The sequence below is a fragment of the Gossypium hirsutum genome, chromosome A13 (assembly GCF_007990345.1).
Source record: "Gossypium hirsutum isolate 1008001.06 chromosome A13, Gossypium_hirsutum_v2.1, whole genome shotgun sequence".
NCBI lineage: Eukaryota > Viridiplantae > Streptophyta > Magnoliopsida > Malvales > Malvaceae > Gossypium > Gossypium hirsutum.
The window spans coordinates 53,154,561-53,173,181 of NC_053436.1; the positions used below are offsets into that span (position 1 = coordinate 53,154,561).

At 31.5% G+C, this 18,621-nt stretch overlaps 1 protein-coding gene, 1 long non-coding RNA gene and 2 pseudogenes across 3 annotated transcripts; 3 read left to right on the forward strand and 1 right to left on the reverse strand.

Moving 5' to 3' along the window:
- The first annotated feature begins 160 nt into the window (after positions 1-160).
- Positions 161-1,118, forward strand: LOC121212303 (rhamnogalacturonan I rhamnosyltransferase 1-like; annotated as a pseudogene).
- Positions 1,119-4,649: 3,531 nt separating this feature from the next.
- On the forward strand, positions 4,650-6,436 carry LOC121212708 (rhamnogalacturonan I rhamnosyltransferase 1-like; annotated as a pseudogene).
- Positions 6,437-8,357: 1,921 nt separating this feature from the next.
- On the forward strand, positions 8,358-9,313 carry LOC107894989 (uncharacterized). Its single transcript, XR_001683339.2, has 2 exons — positions 8,358-8,684; positions 9,002-9,313. It is a non-coding gene; the product is annotated as an uncharacterized lncRNA (long non-coding RNA).
- A 493-nt stretch (positions 9,314-9,806) lies between these two features.
- LOC107894988 (transcription factor BIM2) lies at positions 9,807-12,950 on the reverse strand. 2 transcript variants are annotated; one of them, XM_016820155.2, is made up of 7 exons: positions 12,585-12,950; positions 12,302-12,386; positions 11,782-11,851; positions 11,569-11,637; positions 10,664-11,052; positions 10,408-10,522; positions 9,807-10,220 (listed from the first exon to the last, which is right to left on the reverse strand). In XM_016820155.2, the coding sequence occupies exons 1-7, from the start codon at positions 12,712-12,714 to the stop codon at positions 10,125-10,127; spliced, it is 954 nt and encodes a 317-aa protein (XP_016675644.1). In that variant the 5' UTR covers positions 12,715-12,950; the 3' UTR covers positions 9,807-10,124. The 2 variants fall into 2 exon arrangements, with proteins under 2 accessions (XP_016675644.1, XP_016675643.1); XM_016820154.2 differs by having other exon boundaries at positions 11,569-11,664; positions 12,585-12,949.
- Positions 12,951-18,621: the final 5,671 nt, after the last annotated feature.

The following is an 18,621-nucleotide window of genomic DNA, read 5'->3' on the forward strand; positions in this document are numbered from 1 at the left end:
ACTCCTTTCAAAAAAAATTTAAAGTGTCATCTTTTTATATAGCGACTTTTTCTAATAATAATTCTTTAAAAACTCCATCAATGAAATTTAAAATTGTTACATGTTTAATTTTTTATACTAACTTTTTTTTTTACTATAAATATGTATTACTCATTCAATCATGTTTCGGTAGTATTCCACATAATTTTCCCAATTTTATAGGTACCGTTTTTGCTATAAATAGGTTATTAGTAGGTACCTAAAATGTAAGTATATTTTACGTATGTAGACATACTATTCCTTGGTGGAAGGAAAAGGAAATAGATCCCAAGATTCAAAGAGAAGCAGGACTGTGCCCATTGACACCATTGGAGACAGCTCTTACACCCAGAGCATTCAATATTGATCCTAATATCCAAATATATATAGCTGCTGGCAACATATATGGAGGGAACAGGAGATTGGCTTCTCTTAAAGCATTCTATCCAAATTTGGTAATAAATATATATAAACCCCAAAAGCTAGCTTATTAGACAATAATAAAATCTAAAAAAAGGCCTTGGTTGATGTTTCGAAGCACAGGTGAAGAAGGAAACATTGTTATCAGCATCAGACCGAAGCCATTGATGAACCATTCAAATCAAATGGCAGCATTGGATTATCTTGTTTCATTAGATAGTGACATATTCTTGCCTACATATGCAAGCAATATGGAAAAAGTTGTGGAAGGCCATAGAAGGTACCTAGGATACAAGATGACAATTAGTCTAGACAGAGCGGTGTTGATTAGTTTGATAGATGGATACAAAAATGGAATGAATTTTCGGAGTTAGTGAAGGCAGTTCATGCGAATCGACTGGGGAGTCCATCTCAAAGACTGCAGTTCCCAGGGAAACCCAAATTGGAGGACACCAACCCACAGCTGCTTGTAAGAAAATCAGTTACTGAATTGGGATGATTATATATCATCATAGCATCATTTCCTTGGTGTTAGAAACTAGGGGGGCTCACTCTACTTTTAATTAATTGAATGAATAATTATTTTCTTCTTTGGTCTTCCTCTATTACCTTAAACTTGGTGGTATTCCATGCATCCATGAATTTGTAAAATTTATTTTTCCTTTGTGAGTGATACCCAAATTGCTTTTAACTTTCTAATTTATAAAATATTTCATTTCAACAGAGAGAAGAGAATCCGACAATTTTTAGATTTATTAATTTTAAATATGATATATAAAAACGAAAATAGTGTAATAAACATAATACAATATGTTTGTTACAGTACGTATCATATTGGTGTTTTAAGATTTTAACACATTTAATAATTTTTATATTATTTTTTATTGAGATTTAATTCGATTGGCATGGATATTGTTGTTGATGTAGAAGGACGTGAGTTTGAGTATGTTGAAGCGTATTATCCTCTTATTTTTAGGTTAGGAGAAGTTATCCGTAGTTCTCAAGTTTAATTGCATCTCTCTTTCTAATGAGTTTTGCCAATTCTTATTCATTTTAATGTGTTTTTTTTTCTATTTTAGTGTTCTTAAGCTACATTTGTTTTACTCAAAATAACTTTAAGAAAATAATTTTTGAAAAATAGATTAATGTTCTAAAAAAATAATATTTCTTTTTGTGCCTAGATAATTCTAGGTGAAATATTTTTTATTATTTGACAAATTTCCCTGAAATCATTTTTAAAAGTTGTTCTTAGTGAAATAAACACAACATAAATATATTTTTACAAAATATTATAGTACAGTTTCCTTTTAACAATCAAAATTTATTTTATAATAAGATAATATTTTGTAATAATTAATATCATATATAAACTTAATAATAAATAAGATCTAATTCAAATTACATATTATATATATATGAGAGTGCATATTGACACATTAAAATTGGAAGTGATAAATGAAGCTAAGCATGATTTAAACAAATACTCATATTTATATAATTAAAACATTCATATTTTATACTAGGTTAAAATATGTCATATGTCCCTATACTCTTTATAAATGTGGAATTTAGTCTCTATACTTTTATTTTGGGGAATTTAGTTCTTTTGCTTTTTTAGACTTCAGAATTCAAGTTCAACTATTAACACTATTAAATTTATTTTGTTAAATTCAAATTCGTTATATTGTCATATTTTTAGTTACATAACTATCATGTGGGTATTTTTTTTATTTAAAAATATCACATCAACAAAATTAACAATGTTAATAATTGAGTCTGAATTTTGAAATCTGAAAGTAGAGGGACTAAATTCTTAAAAATAAAAATATAGAAACTAGATTCCAAATTTATGAAAAGTATATGGACTTATGAAATATTTTAACCTCTATACTATAGAACATTTATCATTAATATATTTATTATTAAAATATTAATAATATGCTTTAATAGTATTCTTCATATATTTTTTAAAAAATATGACTCATAAACATATTAAAGCTTCCTTTGAACGGGCTGTGTGTTTGTCTCCGATGAAGTTAAAAACATTAATGACAGTGAGATCAATTATTGTATCTACGAGATTGGATATTGTAGCGGTGAGATTAAAATCAATGGTGAGGCACGTGCTTGGATTCAAATGTAGAGGTGATAGTGAAATGAGTTATCGTAAGAATACAAAATGATTATTAAAAACATCAAATTAATTTTTTTTTATATAATTGAAATTTTAACTTATTTAAAAAATTATTATAATTAAAAATTATATTAACACCTTGCTTAATATATTTATTTAAAATTTTTAATTAATTATTATATTAACTATAGTAAAATTAATAGAAATAAATAAAAACCTTTAAATCAGATTAATAAATAAAAAAGAACAATAAATAGTTTAAAACCTTTGTAAATGGACCCTAAAAAAATATTGTAAACGGGAATATAAATATGCAATGATCATAATATATATCAAATTTAAAAAAAAAACTATCAAATTTATTTCTAAGAGTCTAAGCTAAAAAAAATCTTATATGTAAAAAAAAATTCTTTAAAAATGCAAAAAAAATAATTAATTCTATGTATTAAATTTGTATTCAATTAAGTCCCTGTCATTAACTAAAATAATTCATTAAGCCCTTTTGTTTACAGTTTCCGTCAATTACCACATTGACCATTAAAATAAATTGACAGGCCAATCTAATGGTGGCATGTTGGTTTAATCTAATATCTTTCTCATAAGAAAATGATTAAAAATCATAGAAATTTATAAAATAAAATAAAAATATTAATATTGATATAAACTTATTAAAATTAAAAAATATATAAAAACTTATAAATATTATAAAATTATAAAAATTATAAAAAATTATGAAATTAATAAAACTTATTTGAAATATTTAAAATTAAAAAAATATTAGAATTCTTAAAAAATATTAGAATTCTTAAAAAATATTAAAATATTAAAATTGATATAAACTTATAAAAATTATAAAAAAATCATAATACTTTAAACTGAATCGATTAACCTGAAATCGACAAGGTACGGATTCGGGGAAAGCCATTAGATCGTTTGACTTAGGAACCGGACAGTTGAACCAATTTTTTTATTTTTTAATATTTTTATTAAACTAAAATTTCATTATCTAACTATTAGCATATGCCAGAATGAAATATTCTAACCAAGGTTTTCAGGACTGAACCAGTGGTTGAACCGATCAGGCCATTGTTTTACCGATTTGACTGATCCGTGTAGTTCAATTAAATAAAATATTAAAATTAATAAAAATTGATTCAACCTTCTAGTTCTCAGGTCAGCCGATCTAATAGTTTTCTCCAAATCGATACCTTTACCAATTTTGGTCTAATCGGTCCAACTGACTGATCCATTCATGTTGAAGTTTTTATGATTTTTTATAATTTTTATAAATTTATATGAATTTTAATATTTTATCATTTTTATGATTTTTATATAACTGTAATATGTTTTTATAAAAAATAAATATTTTTATAATTTATTAGAATTTTTATATTCTTTTATAATTTTTTTAAGTTTATATAAATTTTCATATTTTTTAATATTTAATTATTTTTTATTTTTTTATTTTTAAAATTTGGTTTGATATTTATAATTATTATTTAATTATTTTTATGATTTTTTTTTTACATAAAGGAAAAAGAAAACAAAAGAAGAAGGAGAATAATACAAATAAAAAGCAAGGATGTGGTGGGAAAAAGAAATGGCAGTTGGCTTGGGTACAGTAAAACGTTCCAATCTTTTATATAATTATAGATGTTAATGGGTTTCTTTTCAATTCAGAATAAACATAATTGGTGTACCCGCAACTAAATATTCAATTTATTCTTGGCCAAATTAAATACAAAACATTACACACATAAAATCGACCGGCTCTAGCTTAATTTAACTCATATTTTACTCAACCTATAAACAGGATTATGTCACTGTCTATTCTCTCAAGATATCATCCATGTTTACAGCTGAAAATGATCAAATTTAATAAAAAAAAAACATTCCAAAGAGACCACAAACATGTGCTTCACTTTGTGCATCAACCAAATGATTATTTTGATTCAGTCAATTCCTGGTTAAATTGAATTAATCCATCTTACATCCTCCAGCATTTATATATTCATATAGTTTAATTATCATGTTATAAGAACTACTGTCTTTTTTTAACTACCATATATGTAACATATATGCCTCGATTTGATCTATTGTATGAAGCCATTGGAGGAGGAGACTAAAGCTGAAAAAAATATGAAGACTGTAGCTGCCAAGCAGCCTTCTTCATTGGCTTGTATTAAGTTCTGGGTAGTTGTAACCTTAATCATGCTACTTATTCTTTGGGTCTTTGCTATGCAGTTGGCAACCCCTGATGATAAAATCATGGTGCCAAAATCTGCATTTTATATCCCATATGATTTCCCACCTCAAAGTGAGTGCTAACTGTTCTTGATAATGTCTTGTGTCATTTGTGTTGTGTAATGATGGAAATGAAATTTGTTGTAATTTGGTCATTGCAGGGGTTTGTAAAAACAATGGATATCTAATTATTTCACCTAATAGAGGATTGACTCAGAAGGGACTTGGGGTGAGTAAACGAAAACATGTTTGAGATTCATAGTAGTATTCAGATTCCCCTTACATGCATGTTTTTTTTTTTTTTTTTGTTCTTCACAGGTTGCTGATATGGTTGCCATTGCAAGATATCTGAATGTCACACTAATTGTTCCTAAATTTGCTTATGGCACATACTGGAATGATACCAGGTAAAACCTTTCAATCTGTTTATGTGCTCACTCTTCAGCCACCATTGCATCAACCTGTTCACTATTATATATCCTGACATTTTTTTAATTATGGCAGCAAATTTGAAGATTTTTTTTATGTGAATCATTTCATTACATCTCTGAGAGACGAGGTTAAAATACTGAAAGAGTTACCACCAGAACAGGAGAAAAGCAGAATCTGAACCGCTTTATTATATGTTTCCAATGTATTTTGGTAGCTTAGAATATTATCTTCAAAGGGTTGGTTCCCATTTTTCCAACCTTTACACCAAGATTTCTTGCTTTTGACTCAACTTCATTTCAACAACTAGTATTGATATAAATTTGTTTACAGATCCTTCCTCAGATACAAAAGCATGAAATTTTGCTGTCTGCTTATACTGATGGCAGGCTTGCCAATAATGGGATGCCTATAGAGCTCCAATGATTGCGGTGTCTTGTGAACTACGAAGCATTGAGGTTTACTAAACCGGTTGAGGAAACCGGAAGAAAAATTGTTAACATCTTGAGAGAAAAGGGTCCTTTCTTTGTTCTTCATCTCAGGTACGAGAAGGATATATTGGCATTCACCATTTGCAAACAAGGTTTAACGAAAGAAGAGGCTGAAGACGTAAAACAAATGAAGTAGTAATCTTGTTCATTATGTTTGTGACTGCGATAAACACAGGAACCAAAAATAAAAAATGCAGACATTTGACCTAACAATGTTAGTATTCAGATATTCCCAAGATGGATGGCGGCATAAACCGATTGCTTCAAATAAGAAACGCAAACATGGATTGTGCCCTTTAACTCCGGAGGAAACAGCTCTAGTATTACAAGCATTAGACATTGATGAGAACATCACAATTTACATTGCAGCCGAAGAAATATACAATAAAGAGAAGAGAATGGCAGACCTTGAGGCAACTTATCCAAATCTGGTCAGTAGTTCAAAAATCAATGAAAAACAAACATTTTTTGTACATTGAATTCTAAGCCAATTTATCATGTTTCATTGCTTTTCCTTAAGGCAAACAGACGATATTAAACCCAGAAGAGCTTGAACCTTTCATGGAACATGCAGATCAGATGGCTCCTGTCGAAACCATCATTTTGAAAACGGGAATTGACTTTGTTTAAATGCGAAAATTAAAACGGGAGTCGCCACCGATCTTTATTAGGTGTGATCGGATCACCTTTGTTTTAATAAAACAATTTTAGTTTACTAAAACGGCATTTTTGGTCTACGAAATTCAAGAGAATAAGTTCGAGAGTCGATTACGTGCGAGGAAGGATTAGCACCCTCGACACGCCCAAAGATTGGTACCGAATTGATTAGTTAGTGTCTTAATGTCGAAAATTGAAAATCGGGAATGGATTTGAAATACGATCTTTTCTATTAATATCAATTTTAAAATTCTTGAATTAGCTCAAAACAATCACTAAAGATTTCCCTATCTCGAGATATCGGAGTATCATATCCCGTAAGTTAGACACAATACTATGAATTCCCGAGCGCAAGGTTGTCTTTAATTTTAATTGGGGTTCCGTGTGTTTTAAAATTCAAAAAGGATATTTGCTACTTAGAAACAACAAGGAAATCGAAATCCCGTAAGTTAGGGCACGATTCCTCGAATCTTCAAAAGGCAAAACATTGCCTTATTTGGAAAATTTCGTTTTTGAATAGTAACAAGTACGATATTTAAACGACGTGTATTTGTTTAGGTTAAAATAAAACGATTTATTGGATAAATGCATTGGGATTTAATTCGCGAGGCAATGATATGAGATACAATAATAATGAGTGTAAACAATAATACATGGACGACATCACATAAATATACAACAATAAGGTGAACATACAAGTGAACAATTTATGTTACATGCAATGACAATAATGGCATACATTATTCACATATTAACATTAACAATTGAGGAACAAAAAACATATTTAACAATCTAAAAAAAAATAGTACAAAGCAAGTCAAATTAAATAAAATATAAAAAAAACTATTTAAAAGCTAATAGGCAAGTTTAAAAAATAATAAAGTAAAATATGAATTTTTTTCTTTTAAAATCAATAACGTATAAAGCAATAATGTACATGTATGTACATAAAAGCATAGCATATAGCATGGGTAATAAAAAATCTATAATGAATAATAAATAGAATGTTTTAAAATAAATAAGTGGCATTTTGAAAGGTATATGAAAACAATTTAAACTAATGGAATGAATTTTAAATAAATAATACAAAAGACGATTTTAAGATAGAAAATGGTACTTTTAAAGTAAAAATATGATGATATATAATTTGCACATAAGATAAAATAATATAAAATATATATAAAAAAAATTACCACATCGTGTGAAAGATTAAATAGTCATGCAAATTAACGAAATATAAAATAAACAAACAGTTTACAAAAGAGAACATAAAAAAGATAATATTTATATTTAAAACAATTGGCATATAAAACTTGGAATAAACAATCTGATGAAAAGTGAAAATGAAATAAACAAACATGTGTATATGTTAAAATAATTGATGGGTAAAAAGAACTTAGAATTTTTTAAAAAAAAACAAAAGGCAAATATACAAATGACACGTAAAGAATGACACGTAAAGTTTAAAACTAAATACATTATAACATCTAGGTAAATAGCAAATAAAACATGTAATAAAACGTGGTAAAACAAATCGAAATAGAAAGGCAATACCAAATTAAAAAAAAAAAGTAAAAGAAACGGTCTAGATTATAAGTGACAGAAGGCTGCCAAAGATTAAATCGAAACGCGCTCGAAGTTGTGAGGACTAAATGGGACAATCTCCCAAGTCCAATGCGATGCATTTCAACCCCACAGGCCAAGGATTAAAGCGAAAATGAAATGAAATAAATAGGCGAAATTTAAAAAAAAAGAAAAATGCAAAAAGGACTAAATAGAATGGCGTAGCAGAGAAGAAAGGACCATAACCAAAATATCCCATTTGGGCTTCAAAAACACGCGGGTCTGCCTTCCAATCGGGTCGGGTCGCGGTTCTCCCCTAAACGACGCTGTTTTGAGGCGTGGGGGGTGTGTGTGTGTGCAAAACGGCAGTGTTTTGCATGGCTATTAAAGCCAAAATTTTTTATTGTTTTTAATTTTAACTTCATTTTCTTTCAAAAAAAAGGCAAAGAGCCTTCCTGCTCTCTCTCCCTTCTCCATTTTCTCATTTGGCTAGGGTAATATACCCATCATCGCCGGACCACTGCTCCTCCACCGTAGACGGTGGTCGGGGAGACGCAAAATGGTCCCCTTTGCCTCGTTTTGGCCGGATCTAGAGGTCTAGCACCTTTTTTTTGACAAAAAAACAAATAAAAGAGGACTCTCGGTCCTTTTAGCCAAACCTTAAATGGTTATGTGGTCCTTGGCGCCGATGACACACCCACGACGACGGAGGACGTGAGGCTACCAAGGTACGTTTATTTCTTCTCTTTTTAATTTGAAAGATTTTAGTTATGAAATAGAAAAAATAAAAACGAAAGAGACAAAAACGAAAATAGATAAAAAAATCCACCTTTCGAAACTTTTGTTCTGTTCTTTTTGATTAATGGTGTGCGTAAAAAAATAAAGGGATTGATTTCGGCTTTTTATAGCCGAGTTACACTGATTTGTTCTTTGTTTTTTTTTCATTTTGTTTGCTTCCTTTCGTTTTTTTTTTTGCTTGTCGTTTTTCTCTTTGTTCGTTTCTCTGCTGTTGGTGTTTGCTTGCGTGTGGACCTTCATTTTGCAGGTGGTGTCAGAGGCTGGTGGTTGGTGCCCCGAGCGGTGGTGGCGCACGTGGCAGAGGAGGCATGCGGCGGCTGAGGCTGAAGGAGGCTAGGGTTGCTAAAGTGTTTTGGGTAGTTGGGCTATTAGGGTTAGTTTAGGTAATGGGCTGATGGGATTTTGATTTGGGCCTGTGTTTGGGTTATTTGGTGGTCTGTAAAAATATTTGGACTTTATTTATTTTTGTTTTTTTATTTCATAAATGGGCCAGGCTAAAATTGGCTATTACAGCTCCAATGGATTATATTGTAGCAATAGAAAGTGATATTTTCATGCCTACTTTTGTCGGGAACATCGCACTAGCTGTCCAAGGCCATCGCCGGCATTCACTTCTAGCTCTTCTTCTGACTAAGAAGTTTGCCCGATTCCACCATGTATTTACATATTGCAGTTCATGTTTCTTCATTTTCTGCAGATAATTGGAATTTAAGACAACAATTTAACTGGACAGAAAGCTTTTGTTCAGTCTAATTGTAGAATACAAGAATGGGACATTGTTGTGGGACGAGTTTTCTTTGTTAGTGAAGAAAATCCATGAAGATCGCACAGGAAAACCAGCAAAGCGCAAGGAGAATCCAGATCATGCCAGACAAGAAGATTCTTTCTATTCTAATCCTCAGGAATGTTTGCCAACATTTGCTTGTACCATCAACTAATACTTGATAAACCTTAAGATCATATGCATATATATATTTGTTCCATTGATATGCAACATCCTAAAGTAATCTTGTGTTTACACATACACCATATTTTAGGACTTGAAAGATCAATGAAACAGTAATACTACTTTTTTTTGTTTTGATCCATTATGTAGGTATTTATATCAAAATGTATGATACATCCATGATAATAAAGGTAAACGCCTTGACATCACCTTAACAGAATTCTAATGGACCACCCCCATGAAAATACACATAATTTAAGGGGGACTACTCTTACAACAAACAATGATCGATACTTGGACTTCTAGAAAAGAACCAAAACTGCAGCATATACAATAACCAAATGAAATCAAGATGAAACAAGAAAGAAAGATCAGGTGGGAAAACCGAGTTGAAATGATCTTTTATGGAACCCAGGTGCCGATCTTATTTCTTCAGTCGCTTTTGAGCATGATCAGAATCCTCTCCACTGCTCACATCTCTAAGATGGGTCATTGCCTGATGGGGGGAATTATGTGGTTCCTGTAAACATTATAGTAAACAAATAAAAACCAGCACAAATTTATACAAATCTATTATTGTATATTGACTAATTTCGTCGAGAAAGATGTAGGAGTTTTAGCAAAGAACATGAGACAATTGTCGATAAACCCGAAAGCAGAACCAACCGAGAAAAGGACACCAAGATCTTTCTTTGTTTCAGTCGTACCTTAGCAGATAGCCCTCTATTTGCATGTTTTCCAAGATCAATCTGCACTAACATGTTGGCCTGTGACAAATCCAAACCCAAGCATTGAAGTGCTTGTGCCAGAGCGCTCAATAAGCTGGTCAACATCAAAATCCATAAACATATTATCAGCTTATATTCAGTACCCTAAACCTAAATGGAATTTTGTTTAAGTTAGAAAAGTATTAGATAAGGTCTTAAATATATAAAATGCAGTAGTGAAAGAAGATATACCCACCCTTGAGAGTAGACACTAGAGATGCTAATTGTTCCTCCTTCAATAGTCAGATCCTCCTGTTGATTGATCGGTATATCATTGCCAACAAGACACTCAGTCGATTGAGTCTCAGAGACTGGTCTCTGAAGGGGATGCACAAGCACATTCTCACCTTGGATGGGCAGATGGGTTCCGCTGTTCGCCAACTCAGTTTGGCAATCCATAGTTTTGGATGTAACATATCTTATTGGATCAGTTTCTACAGCATTCGGCAGACTTGTGATCACCGTGGGGTTAATATTGGTGTTATTCTCATCAAGCTTCCGAGCAAATGTTGCCCCTGGGCCAGAACCCTTTTTAATAGCTTGTGGGTGACCAACGAGACTCTGAACATGCCAGTGACTATTTCTCTATTACCGCAAGGAAAAAGTCAGTCATTATTCAGAGTTTTAATACCTCCAATAGGAAGGCACCATATCCAGAGGCTTTGTTCAAGAGAAACTACATTATTAATACAAGAAATTAACACCTCGAAAGTAAGCAATATAAAGCACCGAAACACAGCGGCAATTATGAGCAGATAGATTTACGCATTAAATTATTGAAATAATTAATATAAAATAAAAAATCCAGTAATATACAACAAATAAATCGAGTATGTTATCTCATTACTGCAACAAAAAGTTGCAGCAATAATTAAAACATTGGTTAAGAAATTTGTTGCTTCTGAAACTGAATTTCCCATCGGAAGTTAAAAGAAAGGTATAGGTACCTAATAGCTTAATGAAAAGGTTAAACACAAATAATACGAAAATGTCTAATGTAGATACCTAATAGCCTAATGAAACTACAAATTAACCACTCCAACCAAAAACAAAAACATACTATTTAAACCTCAAGATAGAAAACGTACTATTCAAACATACCCATGGCATTAGTTTAGCCGGCTCAGAACTCCATCCCTGGTATGAATCCTCATATTTTTGCACCTTCTCCTGTAAATATTGAACATACTCTATCACCTACAAAAGAACATTATTCGAGTCCATAAAAAATTTATGCGGAATTTTCTCAAAAGGTAAACAACTAGATAAAATAACATAGTATGGCATTTTCTTATTTCCACATTCATGACATACCTCTAGCAAGAACGAAGCCGTATCTCTCTTTTGATCAGTGTTTGGTATTAAATCTCTCAATCTTTGAAATCTAAAAGCATCAGAGAACTATTATTGTTCACAAAATTTAAGCAAGCATCTTAAATTCACAACCTCTGTTGAATCCATAGAACATCAATAGTAATTCCATAGCATTTAACTCAGTGCTAGCAAAGGACCAATAACAGCTTAATTTAAGGAGCCATTTAAGGTTAAACACTTTATAAACTAAACCATTCTTTTAAACTGATTCATATGCACCTCCAGTTCCTAATGCAATCGAATAGCTTAACACATCAATAAATGCAGTCACGTAGCTAGACAATCTACTTCCTTTTCAATCATCAATATTCCCACAACCTACCCCAACCCCTAAGCTAAAAAAGTTCAAAACTTTCTAAGCCTCAACCTACCCCAACCCATTATAATCAATGGTTTATGCAATTACCAGAAATTTAACTTGATAAACATACAGAACTACTAAGAAAAGAGAAGCAGATACCTTTCATTAATCTTACTCCTCCGCCTCTGCTCCGTGACAGAGTGTTTTGAACGTATAGCGTTAGCCTTATCATTGTTTTTCCCATCTGCTTCCACACCCCCATAATGTATATAAAACAAACCCGGAACAGGAACCCAAAAAAAAAACCCAGAATTCCAAATACAACAAAAGTAAAAGAAGAATACCCTTTTCAAGAAACAATCATGTAGAAATATACAATGAAAGAAGAAAGGGGAAAAGGGAGATCTGGGCATGAAGAGTGGGATCCAATCTAATAATATACCTTTGTTGGTGGTGCTATTGTTGTTGGGGTTGAAAGACATATTTTGATTTGAAGAAAAGCCTCCTTTTTTGGAACCAAATTCTTCTTCGTCGTACTCTTCCTCCTCTTGACTTCCCTTTCCCGTTCTCATTTCTTTTTCCTCCTCCAGATATGACAAAGAATATATATACACACTATAAAGAAGGTAAAGATAGTGAAAAGAAAGAAGACAAATTGCTGGAATTAATAGATAAAAGGAAGGGAAAAAAGTGAAGGAATTTGGAAAGAAAATGAGATTGGAAGAACAAAATTATGGAACTCCTTTGTTGGTTGGTTCACAGCGACGAGAGCGGTGTGTGTGCTTAAACTAGTTTCTTTCTCGCCCTCAAATCACGTACTAAATACTTATAATTTATATAATTAATTAATAAAAATAAGTAAACTGCCTCTTAACTCTAGTTAAAATTATGTTTCAACCATCCAACACTTGTCACTAACATTACCAGATTAATACAAACGATCACCTATTTGTTTATTTTATTAGAGTATTATGAGTATGATGTTGCACATTAATTTTGCCACCTAATTTTCACTTGGATTACCACGTAGCAGTCACCATACCTTCTCTCTCTTTATTAAATTATTTTTTTTGGGTAATGTTATATTTGGTATATTCATTTTCATAAAATGTTCAATGCAATACATTTACTTTGAAAATGTTGCTTGGTTAGTTTTTGGTACCTTAGAAAATTAAGTCAATTAAAAGTTTCAGCTTTTTAGATCCCTAATCCAAAGACTAATCAACGATATGGATGTCAACCAACCGCTTTTGTTTGTTGAATTGTTAATTGCTTAATTTTTATTATTTTACAATTTGGTATTTTTTTAGTGTTATGTAACCAATTATATGATTTAACATCGATTATGAATTGCCTTAATATAGCACTTAGCGAGTAGTTAACTAGACTTCTTAGTTGCATACTTGTTGCTTAGGAATCACTTTTTTGTTGCTCTCTTAGGCTTGATCCTTAGAATACTCGAGTGTTTTATTGTAATACTATAAATATTACAATTCAACCTGTTACACTTGCAATATACCACTAAATTATTATTCGTATTTTTGTTTATTCATAGCCCCAGTGCACGCATGCCAAGGTGCAATCATGAAACAAGAGTTGCAATGTCGAGGGATCAAGGAACTTACTAAAGCCATGACTATATTGGAGTCCTTAATTGAGCTTGTTCTGAGAAAAAATAAATTCGAGTCTTCCTATCCAAGGGAGAAGGGCAATGGTGGGGAAGACCATGATGAAGAATAGATTAAAAACAACAATAGTGGGAAGGGCAATGGTGGGGAAGACCATGATGAAGAATAGATTAAAAACAACAATAGTGGAAATGGTGGTAATAAGAAGCCAAATAATGCGAAGTGGAAGCTCTACAACAAACTGAAGGAACCAGTGAAATGCTTTCTTTGTAACGATTCGCATATGGAAAAGGATTGTCTAAAAGGATTCATGTTTTCTGCCATTAAAAGGGATGATGAGCCTAAAAAAACACCATTGAAGCTTGGTTAAATCTTGAGTTTTGCTGAAGCCAAGAAGGTCAGAGAGAATGAAAAGAAGCCAGTGAAATGCTTCTTATATTATGGTTTGCATAGGATGCGAGACTGTCTAAAGCGACCCAAGAGATCTACGATTAGTAAAGAAGATGAAGTGGAGCTAGAGAATGAAGCTTTAAAGCTTAGGTCAATGATACTTTATTTTGCGAAAGCGAAAAGGGATCATAAACAAAAAGGGTTGATATATGTGGACATCAACATTGTAAGTCAAAGAAAGAGTCTCTTGTTGACACGAGGCTTCAGACTTATCCATATTAGAGAAATCCATAAGTAAAATTGGCCTCTCGGTTAACAAATCGACTAAGAAGATCCAGACAGTTAACTCCAAAGAAGTCTTAATTGTGGAAGTAACACAATGAGTTGAGCTACAAATCAATGAGTAAAAAGGTAAGGAAAACTTAGAGGTAATTCACTTAGATGATTACGACTTTGTTATTGACTTGAATTTCATTGACTGAATTAATTCTTTTTTAGTTTCTTTTGTCGATAGCATATTATAAGTGTTTGAGAACTTTGAATGAAATCTAAATTGGTATGAAATGTGAATTTGATTTGGATATTGAATTATGTTACCAATGATGGCACATTGGTTAGGCACTTAGGTTAGATGATTTTTTACATGTTTTGGCCTTGTTTAAGTGTGTTTTGATAGTAAATGAGTTGTTTGATGTTCAAGTAAGCATGTTTTAGTATACTTGTATTTGAAGGAAAAATTAATGGCACACGGCCTGCGACACCGGCTGCCACATGATCATGTGCAGCACACGGTCTCTTTACATAGCTATGCATTTTAAGTCAGTGTGTCACATGGTCTAGGACACTACCTGCGACACGATCATGTGAAATTATTTTGAAAGTTATACGGTTGGCCACACGGCCATGTCCCTATGCCACACAGCATGGGCTCTGTCATATGGCGTGACCACACAAGCGTGTGACCCCTATTTTTAAAATTTTCAAATTTTCTAAAACTTTTGATTTTGTTTCAAATTGGTCTCGTTCCCAAATTATTTTTAAAGCCCCGTAAGCCTGATTTAAGGTCTGCAATCGTATTTATGCTATGAATGACATTTGAATTTGATTATTTGGTATTTAATGTGATATTTGGATAGTTAAATGTTTTAATTGTTGTATTATGTATGTAATACTCTGTAACCCTAATCTGACGATGAAGACGGGTTAGAGGTGTTACAATCTTGTTGTATGGATTTCGTGGAGAATGTATAAGGAATGCATACTTCGTTTTATGGTTTTATCTATTGTACTTTATCCCTCCCCCAAAATTTTCATGAATTTCATAATCGACTGTGGAAGAAGATAAGAGTGAAACTTGTGGTGCTTTTTTATTTGTGTTTAAAAAGTTATGTCGGGAACTTAACAGCAAGCTATGTCTATGTTTAAATTGCGACCATGACATTTATTGTGATCGCAAACATAATGAAATGTTATATCAAAGCAGAAAGCATTAAATCTACAAAAATAATAGCCATAACATCATATTATCATTGTTGTTTAACTATCTGCTTGGTATGTTGTCATTGATTCTGATTGTTTGGCAATGAAAATAGGGATAATGACATCAATTGTACTCAGCACCCAGGAGGATCGAAAGGGTTGTCAGATCGAGAAAACTAAGGTTAATTAGTTGTCTTGGTTGTATAGCATCCTAATTGACAAGTCCTCATTGTTCATATGTCTAATTCTTTGTTTGTGTTGGTCTTTGTTTTTTGGAAGATTGAGATTATGGTGGGAAAAGCTAAGAAACTTGGTGCCATCAATGTAGTTGTAACCCCAAAGAAAGCTATTGATGAGAAGGCATAGATATTAAAGAAAAGCAGTAGCATTGGAAATTCACTACTTGTATAACATCATGGATGATCTTTCTATGAAGTAGGAGATAGTGTAGGTAAACCTTTCTGTCTGTGTGTACGTGTGTGTGTTTTTCTTTTTTTATTTTTCTTTTATAATATTAAGTATCAATCTACTATATAGTTGGCATAGAAAGTTTAAAAAGGGATGTATTTTATGAATATCATTTTGAGCATAGCTGCATTATCATCTCAAATCTCAATATGACACTATGATTTCATCTGAGTTGAATTCATACAAAAGCAAGCATATTCTCTTAGCACTTTCTAGCATTACTATTTTCTTATCACTTTCTATATTAAGCAGAAAAGAGAGAAGAGTTATGACAGATGATTAATATGTTAACATTGGAAACAACTTTTATAAAATATTTTTAGGAAATTAAACAATGAAAAGATATAATAAAAAAATCAAAAATGCATGTTTGTTTCATTAAAAATAACTTTTATAAAATATTTTCTGGAAATCTGTCAAACAATAGAAAATATTTTATACAGATTCATTCAAACATCGAAAAATATTAACTTTTCTAGAAAACAAAGTCACTTTCCAGAAATCATTTTACGAAAACCATTTTACATGCAAACAAACAAATCTTAAATAATAATAACTAAAAAGTATAAGTAATATATTTAAAAGTGAAATAATTTTTTTATTTAGAAATTGAATATTCAACCAATAACTTAATGACATAAAGATTACAGATGTTCAATCATCAAAGTACTCCCACATTCAACTTAATCATTAAAGTTTTGGAGAAACCAAATTATTAAAGTTGGATTCAAAGATAACTTGTGACCAGTCATGATTTTGGGCCAAGAAGTAAGTTACTTGTAACCCATGCATAAAGCAATATATATGATCTTAAATTGAAACTTTTTTTTATTTAATAGGCAAAATCATAACCCCCCACCATTGTTTTCCATTTTACTAGTTAGAAGCCTTATTCGTAAGACATAATATTATAATTACCAATTGTGTAGATCATACTGTTTTTATCAAAAGTAGAATAGCAAGAACAGATAACAGCAGGGCTCGAAAATTTATGTGTATTCAAATCATAGGAGCTAGTAATTATCGATATGCTCATATTGGTGATGTTATTGTTGTTGTGATCAAGGAAGTAATGCCAAATACATCTCTAAAAAGATCAGAAGTGATCAAAGTTGTAATTGTACGTACTTGTAAAGAACTCAAACGCGACAACAGGATGATAATATGATATGATGGCAATGTTGTCATTGTCATTGAATTGAAAAGGAACGATTCAAGTAGGATCTAATAAAATCATTTAAATCATTGTTAAAATATTTTTACGATAAGGTTTTATCAATAATGTAAGGAAACATTGGAAATGCAACAAATATTTTTTTTTTGTTTTAACCCTACGGCAAGGAATTGAAAAGGACCGTATTGAAATATTTTAAATTTACGACAGATCAATCAACTAGGTCTATGAATCTATTCTAACTATCAACAAATTCCTATAATTTTAGGTGGGACGAAGATTGTAATTCGTTCTGCTTATCAAGGTATAATGACAAACCGAGAATCTTAACTTGAAGGAATTGATGGATAAATTTTGTATTATATATGGTAATTTTTTCCAATATACGAATTGTATCGAAACTCTCCATTTGTGAAAAGAAAAAGAGTAAAAAAAAAGCATGGGTTGTCTAATAGAACTCCTCATGTCCTACAGTAGTTGATACATCAAGGAAGTTTTACCTGGAATAAAAGAACAAAAACATGGATTCATGGAGATTTAATTAGTAAATCACTCCCACTTTAGATTTCTTTAGATAATAAAGATTTAATTCTAGTTATGTTTCAGGAGAGTTTTATCAACGTGGGATAGAGTCGACAAAAATGAAGTAAGTGCTTATGGTTCAATCAGGGGACGTATAATTTATAGATTTCGCAACAAGGATTCGAATAATTAGGTAGTTTTTTCAACTTCAAGATTCCTTTCAAGGGGATCCAATTCAAATTTCAAGAAACTTATTTTCTTCTAGTAAGCTAATTCGAAAAAATTTAAGGAATAACAAATATGAAAATAAGGACTTCCATTTGTAAAATTTGTAAAAAATGTTGCCCCACCCATAGGAGACAAAAAATTGTAAATTGTTTTAACCCAAAGCATAGGCAAAGAAAATGATAATCTTTCTATTCTAATTTGGTTTTTGAAGAGCTAGTAAAGTACCATTAAATTTGACTGAAGAAAGGAGATTGATTCAATAAGGAACCTGTTATGGAAGTTGTATTTCTTTGATTCCTTTTACAAGCTCCTAGGATTAAAATTGAATAATGTTGAGTAATGCTTTTCTTGTGCCTTATTGATATAAGTATCCAGGTATTTATACAGGTTGTTACTAGTACTATTACAGTTTATGATAGGACCCCGCTATTTTGTCTTGACTCGACTGCCTCTAGTACTGACATTTTCTGTCCCTAGTACTGACATTCTCTGCGAACTCCAGGCTTGCTGGGCATGTTTCTACGGAGCACCCTGTCCTTTCTGCTCATGGAACTGGCATTCTGGGTGAGCTCCGTCCCTACTAGACACGT

Bases quoted from the DNA above. Each gene is read 5' to 3' on its own strand.
- LOC107894988 (XM_016820154.2), bottom strand. From the start codon at position 12,714: ATGAGAACGGGAAAGGGAAGTCAAGAGGAGGAAGAGTACGACGAAGAA. The intron at 11,852-12,301 runs GTATCTGCTTCT...TGATGCTTTTAG, and splicing joins AGGAGTAAGATTAATGAAAG to ATTTCAAAGATTGAGAGATT. The intron at 10,523-10,663 runs GTGGGTATATCT...GATGTTGACCAG, and splicing joins TCTAGTGTCTACTCTCAAGG to CTTATTGAGCGCTCTGGCAC.